Here is a 12,119-nt window from a genome sequence, read left to right as displayed (position 1 = left end):
AAACATAACTATCATGCTACCAAAGCCACAGGGGAAACACAGCAGTCATTCTGGATTACAGCTTTGCCCTCAGACAGGAATTAAATTACAAAACTTTTGTAAGATATATTTGTTTTTAAGAAATCTGACTTTGGTAAGAGAAAGAAGGATGTGTTTCAGGCTTCAGAACGACACTGTTATAGTGATTTAACCTATAACCTGCTAAGTCATCAGGAGTTCCATGTATTTAAAAAGCATGTCATTTTAAAATGCTTACTGAAGTAAGTTCACTATGCTCACTGTCACCAAACTCACACACATCACCAACACCACTGCCAGTATAATTGGACTCCCAACGCCCAACCACACAGTGCTTAACAACAGAGCCATCTCACGCACCACAACAGAAATTATCACACACCCACTCGATCAGTATCTCGCCCCACTGCCATCCGGGGTGTAGGTACAGAAAATGTGCTTACTGAAGCGCATGTGTCACTATCTGTTGTTGTCTGAGTTATTGTTGATGTTTATATATTGTGTACATGTACAGTGCTGTGAAAATGAATTTCCTAATCTAAGAAATATCTATGAGTTGACTTTGGCTGAACAGAAAGCCCTTGTGAAGGACCAGGGTACGCAAAAATCAGGAATGCAGGTTGAAGTGGAAAAAAATAAGGATTTTATTTACCCAATATATGTACAGTTTTAAGATGGGTAACAAAATAAATTAGGATTAAACAAAAAGGTGTATCATTAATGATATACACCGACACAATCTAGCATTAATGGATAAACAAAACGTCCTAAAAATGGGTGACATCCTGTGTGCTAGCGATGTTACGTATTGTGCCGAGGCTTCGGAGCGTGTGTCGAGTAATCCCCGAAGCTTTTTGTGAAGCATGTATCGAGGCTTGTATCGTTTTGGGCCAGTGACGTCATCGATGACAAACGAAGCCTCGCTGCCTGTCGATACCACGTGACTGCTTCACGAAGCGATTCAGATCGGTTGAACCGTTGAACCCATGGATGGTTGAACCACAGTGCTGATATTACCCATGCCATGGATGTATTTATAAGAACCATATTACCCCTCCTGTACCCGGGCCCGGTGACACGATGGAATCAAGAGAGCTCAGACCCTCACTCATATAGAGGTCGGAACATGTCATAAGTATAAATAGATACAAGCATAAATAAATGTAGGAATAAAAACATAAATATGTTCCAGTGTTTTCAGGGAGCTTTAGTGTGTGTGCTGCGGCTCAGCTGGAAAGCAGTTGACTCATGACCGCAGGGTCCCTGGTTCAACGACTGAACAATGCGTCTTTTTTGTTGTTTATAAAAGCTACAGCTAAATGAGATAATGTAGTTAATAAATGTATTCTTTGATATGGTTTAGCCTTTCTCAGGCTACAACATGGTTACGTTTATGAATATTATTAAGGAATACAAATCCCTCTTTGCAATGTTTACCAGCCTCCTTAGGATTTTCAATCACAATCATTCAACTGGAATAAAAACAATATTGTTAACATGAAAATATGATATTATGTTCGTTGTTTAGAGTTATTCTAAGGATTTACTCATTGGGGACTCGGTATGACAGAGCACACTGTTGAGATGTCCAATCTGCCTGTTTTACACACTTTGACCAGCAGGGGGTTTGTGTTCAAATGAAGCCCATGATGAAGCCTCATGAGATGAACCCTTTTGCGAACCAATTGGCTGGAAAGCTTCAAAGCTTCATAAGGCTTCATCTCGCCATCACTACTGTGTGCTCTTCTGCCCAAGAGCAACTCACATACCCCCCTTCTTCTCCACACTGCAGGAATGTATAGCACTACTGGCCAGTCCATTGTTGCGTGCAGGGGGAAAAGGCCCAAAAAAGGGGTGGCTTAAATTGAGTGGCCTCTTTAAACACCCCTCAGGGTTTGAGGAATGGCGTAGTCCAATTAGCTGACACATCTATAAAGGCAGGTGGTTTTCATCAGCTCAGCCTTTTGCCAGGAGCAAGGTGAGCTGCAAGACACTGACGATAGGATTACACACAACACAATTAACATTTAAAAAAAGATTGCGTGCACTCAATCTAGCAAAAATAAAGCTGTTTCAAATAAATGTGTATGTCTGATGTAAAACAAAAAGCATAACCTTTGGCATGTGTTTTTTTTGTGAGGCTTGTAGCCCTCACAGTCCTCTACTGTGAAACACAGAAGATTCAGCTTCACAGAATACAATGGATGGTAATATGGTGAACACAAATTGCTCTAGGTAGGAGACACACGTGTGAGTATTTTGTGTGTTAGTGCGGTTTTGACAAATCTGAACGTTTTAATAGTTAATGTTAACTGTTACTTCTAAATGGGGAACTTTTGTGTCAATGATGCCCTCTACTGTTCAAGACTGAACAGCAGAAACAAGCAGGTAAATTAAATAAAAAACCAAGGCAAGTACAAAAGTTAATAATGATAAAGAAAATGTAAAAAGAAAATGAACCACATTATTGAAATAAGTTTAAATAAATATATAACCATTAATATGAAATAAACTGTAAAGAAAAAGAACATTAGATTAAATAAGAATAAATAAATACTTAATATATGCACATCTGAAACACATCTGAAATACATTAAAATCCCTGTAATTTGTAATAAAAATTCCAATAAAATATAGGAAGCCTGTACAATATATTTGGATTAAAATAGAATTTCACTGTTTCTACAATGTGCATTATACATTCATTAAAGTGAAAGCTTCAACGTTTTTCTGCAATGATACTCAACTTAGTACAGATTAGGGTAAATAATTCTGACGTTTAAAAATAAAAAAGACTCTCCAATGAAGTATTTCCCAGCATTCTTTATTCATTCAAAATGTTTAAAAATATAATTTCACATAGGCACTGAAATAAATATTGTACATTTTGAAAGTCAGTGCCAGTACTTTGTCATACAAATGATGTCTAAGGAAAACACAATCACGAGATCATTCAGAAAAAAGATCATGCAGTTTGATACCTAGAGGTTTCAAGTTCAGAAAATAAAACACACATTCACAAAAAGGCAAAATAAAGTCACTTTTTTCAGCACCTGATTTCCAGCTCTGCAGCAGATTCCTAATTTATTCCAAACACTAAATTGTATTACATTTAGAAAACAAAACATACTGGCCTTGTGGTGTAACAGCAAAGATGAAATCGGTCGGAGTTTAATCATTTTTTCCTAGGGTTATTGCCCCGAAACGTATTGTAACAGTTCGTGGGTATCCAGTAGAAACACTCAAAGTTAATAAGGCAAATAAAGTATAAATGTGATCGTAAAATATTTAAAAAAAATTAACACTTAACATTAAAAATAAATGTGATTAAGGTAACACTTTAACTGGCCTTATTTAAAAAACAACTTTAAATAGACTATGAGGATTTTTCACACCCCCAGCTTTCATGACAGACCTTAGGTACAGTAGCAGGAGTCTGATAACCACTCGGGTGATAGCAGCCTGCCTTATCAGACGCAGTGGAAGTGCTACCGTCACTGGATTGTCAGCAAAATGTGTGTTTGTCTTTATCGTCCAATGCAAGTGGTTGTTAAAGGGGCATTTCATCAACATCAAAACCATTTTACTCTAGCTATGCACATAGTTTTACTGGCTCAGGTTGATTTTTTTTTGCTTAAATCATTCATTTTAAAATGCAGTGAGCTCCAGAAACCAAACTCCCAATCACCTCTATTAGTAGTATTTGTGTTGTTATTTAGAGGAGCTTCCACTATATAAATACAGCATTTGCCATTGTAACGATTTGTCCAAAACACACCGAAATAAATAAAATAAAAATTCCACAAAAAAGAACACACAAGGCTAAAATAAAGTTCCCAAATGTTCTTAGATATTAATTGATTGATGAACTTTAACAAAATGTTAAAATACTTGAGGTGGTGACACAATATTTCTTCCAGAGACAGTTCACAGTGTTCATAAATTGAATCTCCAGTTTTTCAGGATTTTTGTTCTGCGCTTTCATCACAAAATGTCATACAATCGTATAGGAGCTGATGGATGTAACAAAATCAGATGATCATTGCTCACACGGGCTATTATGTTTGATTACAAAAAATCTGTATAGTCGTTTTTTTGGAATATTTCTGTACAAAGAAACTAACCATGAGATAAGATGATCATCAATTAAAAACACCAAACCGTAGTATTTTTTCTATTAGGATTCTTGCTCATGCATTAATATTATGGTTATGGTGGTTACAAGAATTATAGCTTTACAGTAGCTTAGTTAATATCTACTGTATGAGACGGTAGATTACACACTGGCCTTTAACAGGTCAGTGAAAGCTATAGCTACAGTCAGACCATCAGTTTCACCTCAGCAGCTTATAGTCGAGAGTTCCTGGTAGTCAGTGGTATACCTTTAGCTATCACATTTTAACCTGCAGCTAAGTGTTAAGAAATATTTCATGAATTTTAAAAGATCTAACTGATGTTTGCTGACAGCAACTGATTGCCTTTACATGACATTATTTGATCAGTTCCACTTAGCTGCTGCTGGTCCGGGGGCAGGACCGGCTGTGCCTGAACTGCATGATGTGAACAGCCGTCTGATGCCACCAGTAAAACATCAACACCACCAGCACGTGCCACACCTGGTGGCTGGCGCCCAGGTAGTTCAGCTGGCCTGGGAGAGAAAGGGCGAAACAAATGCTTTGAATAATGCACGTATTTATTTTTGTTCATTTTCATGCATAATTTACAATCTACGAGAATGAAAAGATACTTCAGGAGGAATAGAAGACGTATATATGTTATACATCAGCCTATGTTGGTATCTTATATTCACAGCTCTCTGTCCACTGGGACACTTGAATAGAAGAGTGCCATCGTTAGTGTCATTAGTAACACCTGTGCTTTTGCTGTTATGACAGCGAGTATAGCAGCTAACCTGCGTTTACGCGTTAAGTGGTAATTAAGTAAATATGTTTCAGCTGTGGGATTTTCAAGTCCACTCGAAATAATTGAAAAATAATACTGAATACATGCTGTTTTCTTTAATCATTTCTGGTGTAAATTCATTAGTTACCATCACAAAAATAAATGTATCAGTTTTTTATTTTTGTACATCTTTATTTAATCTATTGAAATTCAGAATCTCTATTACAAGAGAGTCCTGGCCAAGACAGTAGCATCAACACGTTTAAAATAATAGAGCAAGTTAGAAAAAACAGCTAAATGAAACGGCTCTGCTTTGTTATTATTAACAGAGATTATGGCTGTATCTCACTATGCTTATTTTTAATGTCCTCGGTCTCGGTCTCACCGGAAGTTGATTTGTCTGCGCCATCTTGAGTAGCGTCCCAGTTGCCTTATTTGTGCCGGAGGACCGAGGATCGATAACGGAGGAGCGATAATCGAGGAACCACCAGACAATCCTCCGGTGAAATCCTCAGACACTCGCCCCGCCCCCTTACTGTGTATCGCTCACTGATTGGACGATGCAGTGCATGCACTGATCTGATGCTTCTTGACATGAGAGCAGTTTCCCAGCGGAGTGAAGAAAACATGAAACTCACGAGAGTCACTCGTCAGTTTATACCATGTTTTGTTTCAATTAATGTATCATTTGGTTACAAATATGTGATATATTTGAACAACAAAGTGGTCAAAAATCATATTATTCATTTTTTTTAAACATTTTCATGATCGCTTTTTTCGTTTTACATTTTCATTTATTGTCATTTCCATTCAGTCAGTCATTAAGTGCTATTAAAATGTTAATGTGCTACATATCCACACAAACAAACAAAGTGTGCAATCCAATGAATGTTAATCTAACTGGGTTTTGATAGATAACATATCTCTTTTTCTTCTCAATTATTTTATTTCTATTGTGCACTCTAATCAATATTAATCAAACTATTGTTCGTTTATACATTTTAAGAATGTCGTTTATCTTTTTTGAGAATGAGTTCTTATTTTATTTATTTGGGTCTACAACAGATGATACAAATGTTTGTGTCAGTAAATGTGTACTAACAAAGACGGGGGTGTTTGTGGAAATAACAGAGCTGCTGTCAGACGATCAGCTGTGCGGCGTCATGACAAACGGACGTCGCTTCACGTGACGCTCCGGAGGAAAGGACGTCCCATTGCTCTTAAAACTCATTTCCCTGCTTCTCGTGGTTTCCTTGCGTCTCTCCATGCTTCCCTGGTGGGAGGGACTAGTCGCAGGGAAACGACGCAAGGAATCCATTTAACCGAAGTGAAACGCAGCCATAGTCATTTCAGTTACAGCATTTTTCATGTTGTGCCTTGACCAAATGTATCACTCAGTTAAAGAGACAGAGGAGGAGGACTCACCGGGGAAATAGCGCTCAGGGATCTTGGTGACGTAGAACAGGAAGGCAGTTCCAGCTATGAGGTACATCACTAGGATGCGAGGCAGGAACAACTGCACATACAACAAAATCCTGAGTAAAACTTGTTTATTATGAAATTGCTTGTTTTCTAATCTTATGGCATTGCCTTACCTGTACAACATCAGTGGATAATCCACCATTGAGCCCAACCCAGTGACAGGAGGGAACAACACTGATGCCAGTCACGCAGCAGAAGATAGCCATTCGTATCCGTTTCCAGTCATTGCTGAGGTAACGAGGATGGACCTGAGCGCAGAAGACGGCCAGGATCAGCGACAGCACCGTCAGCAGGTACAACTGTCGCCAAAACTGCAAAATAGGAGAGTAACCGATTACATAGTCTAATTAGAGTTGCTTTAAGCGCACAGATACATGAAAATTAACTTAGATTCACTAAAAACATAATAGCACATCGACTTAAATTGTACATATACTAAGAATAAAAAAATAAACTTTAAATGAATACACACACTTGTAAGTACATATTGAAAATAGTTCGAATGAAATGATAAAAATGTACTTACAGCGTTACAGTAGAAAGCGTAGAAGATCCCAGGCACGTAACAGCCCAGGATGCCGACAGAGATTCCTGCGTAGTCCAACGACAGCCAGCGGCGGCAGGTCTTCTCTGATCGGTGGCATGAGAACAGGTGATACCCCACAGAACATAACATGCACACCTGCAGTGAAAACAAGGAAGGCTGTTGTGTTAAGAACTGACAAAAAGGACATTTAAAGACATAACCATTTTTTTCCTCAAATGTTTTAGACAAAAAGGTGAATCTTTAAAATGGTTAGCACTTGGCAGAATAATTGATAATGAAAAAACCTTCAGCCCATGATTAGATATTCTTTTGATACAAATAAATATTTGGTTTATTTAATATAAGTCAAAAAATCCTTCTGGGACTCTTTTACATTAATCCACCTCAAGAAATAAGGACTTCGACAAAACAATCGAGATACTCACAGCTTGCTCTCGAATTGGACAAATAAAGAGGTTTAAAAAGGGGGAGGCAGGAAACATATTATACTATACTAACGGTACATGGGAATCACAAACTTGTGCAACATGAACATGTTTCTAATTACGTTAACAACTGCGAAACACCTACAGCATAAATCGCACACAGCAAACAGACACAGAAACACAGTCTCTACATTGAACAATGGACCGCCAAACTACATTGCCATTCCTATTGTTCTTATAGTGCCTACTGCTCTTTTTAATACGGTAACAGCTAACCCTACACAGTTTACAGACCTGGGTGGGTTGAGGTCAACTGATTGCACCTGTGACAGGAAACGTGAACCCACATGAATAAGTTATACATACTTCTTTTAAATACAGTACAACAACTCTAAAGTAAGACCAGTAAACAGCTTTAAAAATCAAAAGGTTGATAATGTATGTTAAAGTAGCTACATTACATGCACACCTTCTTTTTAGGTTAGCATAGATGCTGAAAGAACTAAGGGAAGATTATTTTTTAAAAGCTGGAACACACTGTATGACTGTAAAGAACACAACATCTTCGCATTCAATTCATGTCTCAATTAAAAAATACATTAAACCACAATATTGGATATTCTCAAGAATATTCCAGCTTTTGCCACTCTCAGTCAGCCATTTTTTTACCTGGAAGCAGAAGAGTCCAATAGCGTAGATGACGTAGTCCTCTCTGTTCACTCCAGAGGCTGGCAGTACTGAGGTGAGGTCGTTGACCGCCAGGTAGAAAAAAAGCAAGAAACCCAGAAGATGGCTCCAAATATTCACAGTCTCATTGGACAGCATAAAAATACTGCAGAGAAAATGGAGAAACAAAGATACATGTGTAAACAAGGCATGCACCACTGAGTTCCCAAACCTTTAGAAACGTCCAACATGGCTCCTACCTCCTCAGGCAGAGTTTGGAGGGCAGGTGGGCCCTGTAGCCGTCTGTGATGAAGGGGTTTTCTCTTAGGAAGAGGGGGATCTGTTCGTAGGTGTACAGCCTTATCCTCTGGGTTATCAGCACCGGCCAGTGCTGGTAACTGCCCAGCTCGATGAAGTTGGCAGTCTTCAGCAGCTTCTGGGGCATCTTCAGCAGCATCCTTACTGTCCTCAGCAGCTCCTCAGGTAGAAGCCGGGGAGGTGAAGGCTGAGTCTGGGTAGAGGAATGGAGAAAACACCGGTTAGTAAAAATAAAATCAAGTTTTATTTATATAGCACATTTATAAACGATTTTTGGTCGAGCCAAAGTGCTGTACATATAATAAAAATAGCCTACAGTAGAGACACTTTACAGCTAATACAATAAGCACAGATTGTTCAGAATATCAGTATGAGAAAAAACGACACCCTCCAACAGAGGAGGGATCCCTCACCCAGGACGGACAGACGTGCAATAGATGCCGTGTGTAAATCGAAGAGATAATACATTTTACAGCATAGGTAGTAAAAAAAAAAGCACTAGCAATAACTGGTTTTCAAATGACTGAATAAAGATTTATGGGCAGAAAACTGCGTTAACAGCTAGGCCTACTGTTTGTGTAATAACTCCCAGTGTTTATTAAGAGCATTTACAATTATTATTGTTATTAGCTACATATGCCTGTTAAGCAAGCTAAAGCTAACGTTGGTTAATATGTAAACTGACACCTTCATCTTCTGAAAGCATGTCTTCGTAACCACCTTGTACTAAACCCTCAGCATGTCAACTGTTCAACACAGACATTATTTAATGTTTCACTTCGACGTAAAGCTTTTTAAAACCAGCAACAATTACATATTTAAACTGTGTGTGATACCGTTTTGTTATTGTAAAAGCCATGATGCTAGCAGGCTACGTTTCGGGCTTGCTAACGTCAATGCTAACCTTGACAGCTTTATTATAGCCAGCCAAACTGGTTGAAAACAACGCTCACCATAAACCGGTGTCCGACCGTCGATATCCTTGTTCAGGAAACTCAGCCATATCTGGACTTTTAATATATCATTGCTTTAAAAATAATTACATTTTAGCCATCCTTAGCTACATAACACCAGCACACATTTCCTCTTCTGTTTGATAGTAAACGACATAACGGTGCGGTGGGATGCGTTACTGCCACCAACTGGTAAGGGTTGAGGATGGTACCTGGAGCCATTTATTCTCCTGAGCTTTTCTGTGAAAAATGTGTTTAAAATGATGTATCAAATTAATTTCTCAAATGCTTTCAGTTAAGTCGAAATTCATATCCTGCAGTATGCTTATTGCTGTGGTTTCAGAATATGTCTTAACCAAGATATACAATGAAAATCACACCCCTACATCTGGCAACAGTTTAATAACACTAGACAAGGCTTGTGGCTACACCCTTAAATACATCTCATGTGTTTTGGCTTTGGTGGTGGAATTAACTGGTCACAAACTTAACCTGCAGTGGTTTGAATGAAGAAACACTATCTCTGTTTTGTTTTCTACTAAGGTCAAATCACTGGTGATCCCTTCTTTCTGCCATCAGTCCTTTAAGCCCAATAGAATCGAGACCAGTTTTCCATCTGGAGAGTTCTCTGCCAGCCAAAGATGAGTGATATAACATAAGTATAACATTCACAACAACAACAACAACAAACAGACACATATCAAATCTAAACAAATTCACATCATCATTCTCATTCTCACTTTTTAACATATCAAGAGAAAATTCAATATTTCAGATATGACAACATCTCCTACATTTCATTTTGCTCACATTTGTTCAGTTTAAAACTAGTTTTTCACATTTATTCTGTGGTCCCTCTTTCCCCTTTCGACTCTTTAGTTGTTTAAATGTTAAATGTTGTGTTATTTGAATACAGAAAAAAGATAGCAATGATTGGAGGGCTGTTGTAATAGGATTCTTTGTTTCATAGTCCAACTGCTACACCCAAAATTAAAGCACTGATCCAATAATCCAATACAGCCTTTCATGATACAAATATCCAAGGGGGATCGCTGGCTAGCAGAAGATTAAACAGAATAGATGCAATTTGCTGACACAATGACTGTGGTATGTTATTATTGGATCTGTTTACTGTCATGACAACATCCTCCTTAAAGTTGAAATGTACTGGGAAGCCGCAGGCATTGTATCCCTGCAAACACAATGAACTGCTAATGACATCACCACACAACAAAGCAACTCCCGGATGTGTTTAACAAGATTGATGACATACATGTACATGTTTTTGAAAAAGTATATTGCTTTCGACATTACTTAATGACACATTGAAATATAATGACAACATTATCAAGTGTGCTTTTGGTGACATGGCAGTGTAAAAGAAACATGATGAGGAGAATCATAAGAACCGTTTTTTTCTCCGAAAAGTAGATTTAATTTCCTTTGGACCAGAACATTTCATGGCAGCAAATCCTTCTGACACACCAAGGGCGTTCTTTATTGTTGGAGTTGTATAAGCATATTGACTTTTGTTTTTCACATGCAATTGATTTGAAGGAAATGTATGCTCTTCTTTTTTTCACGAGCAGATTAATTACATCATTATTGGGAGTTACCAATGAGTCAACAAATGTCCTGTAATAATAAGTAATTGCTGTAATGTTCATTTTCAGAGGAACACATGTTGATTAAAACATGCCCCCTTAGAAAACACTCTTTAAACTACTACCAAGAAGGGTTTCATTGGTTTACAGTATAGGACAGGAATTGGCTCGCTCCTCTCCTTTTTTTAATAGTGATATTTATGGCTCAAATATTTTCTGTATTTAAGTTATTGTAACCCTCACTCTGTCATTCTATCCTTTTATCACTATTTATGCCAGCTGCTCTGGCCTTCAAAATAAAAGCATAGTGAAGCAACTGAATGTTAGGAAGATTTATTTCTGCACAGTCTTACTTTATTATTTAATCGTATTTCTAATATAATATACAATACTTGTTCATTTTCCCATAATAGGAATTAATATTCACTTCATATTGCTTTGCTTTATAAAGTTATTATTTAGATATGTATTTGTGCATATAAACCGTAAAATGTACTCTTCACTGTGCCGAGTGATTTCCTTTCATTTCAAACCTTTATTTAACCAGATTGGTCCATTGAGATCATAGATCTCTTTTTCAAGGGAGACCTGCAGCAAATAGGTTACACATGAAACATAAAACAAACATCAAACAATAAAGGACATCATACATTATAAATATATACATGTCATTTTATTTGAGCAATTGTATTACTACCACACATTTTAGCATTATGATTTTCTGTACATCTTTATTAACATTAATGCTATATTTCTATTGTCCCTCTGCAAACTATTTTATTACAGAAGTTGTTTTAATTTGCTTGTGAAACATTTTTCCAGGGTCCGTACTTGATAACATGTACTTCTACACACATTTTCAGCTCGGGACATGCATTTAAAGAGTCCCTGCAAGTAGAAAAAAGCATATTAAAGCTAGCCTACATAAAAAACACATGAAAATTGTATAAAAGTTAATAAAAACGTTAAAAATAACTTTTAATTAATTAAACATTCAGTTATAGCATAGAATATTCTTAAAGTATATCAAAACGATTGATTAGTAGTAGACTGGTAGCAGACTAGTAGTATTTTGCTACAATCATGTCTCCCGTTTAATGTGAAAAACCCTGGAGGAAGTCCCACTCTGTGTTGTTGCTGCTGGTTGGAGGGCTGTGTGCAGCAGCTGTATGCCCTGCCCAGTTAATTCCATTATCAGCCTGCT

General features: G+C 37.5%; 1 protein-coding gene across 1 annotated transcript; it reads right to left on the bottom strand.

Annotated features, from left to right (window-relative positions):
• Positions 1–2,826: 2,826 nt before the first annotated feature.
• LOC117456465 (progestin and adipoQ receptor family member 3-like) lies at positions 2,827–9,483 on the bottom strand. The gene is made up of 7 exons (XM_034096366.2): positions 9,312–9,483; positions 8,301–8,551; positions 8,044–8,206; positions 6,929–7,084; positions 6,516–6,713; positions 6,346–6,436; positions 2,827–4,666 (listed from the first exon to the last, which is right to left on the bottom strand). The coding sequence occupies exons 1-7, from the start codon at positions 9,312–9,314 to the stop codon at positions 4,527–4,529; spliced, it is 1,002 nt and encodes a 333-aa protein (XP_033952257.1). The 5' UTR covers positions 9,315–9,483; the 3' UTR covers positions 2,827–4,526.
• Between the last annotated feature and the right edge of the window lie 2,636 nt (positions 9,484–12,119).

This window comes from Pseudochaenichthys georgianus, chromosome 12, assembly GCF_902827115.2.
Source record: "Pseudochaenichthys georgianus chromosome 12, fPseGeo1.2, whole genome shotgun sequence".
Taxonomy (NCBI): domain Eukaryota; kingdom Metazoa; phylum Chordata; class Actinopteri; order Perciformes; family Channichthyidae; genus Pseudochaenichthys; species Pseudochaenichthys georgianus.
This window is presented reverse-complemented; position numbering and strand designations above follow the sequence as displayed.

Bases quoted from the DNA above. Each gene is read 5' to 3' on its own strand.
- LOC117456465 (XM_034096366.2), bottom strand. The intron at 7,085-8,043 runs GTAAAAAAATGG...TTTTCACTGCAG, and splicing joins TTGGACTCTTCTGCTTCCAG to GTGTGCATGTTATGTTCTGT. The intron at 6,714-6,928 runs GTAAGTACATTT...CCTATTTTGCAG, and splicing joins ACGCTTTCTACTGTAACGCT to TTTTGGCGACAGTTGTACCT.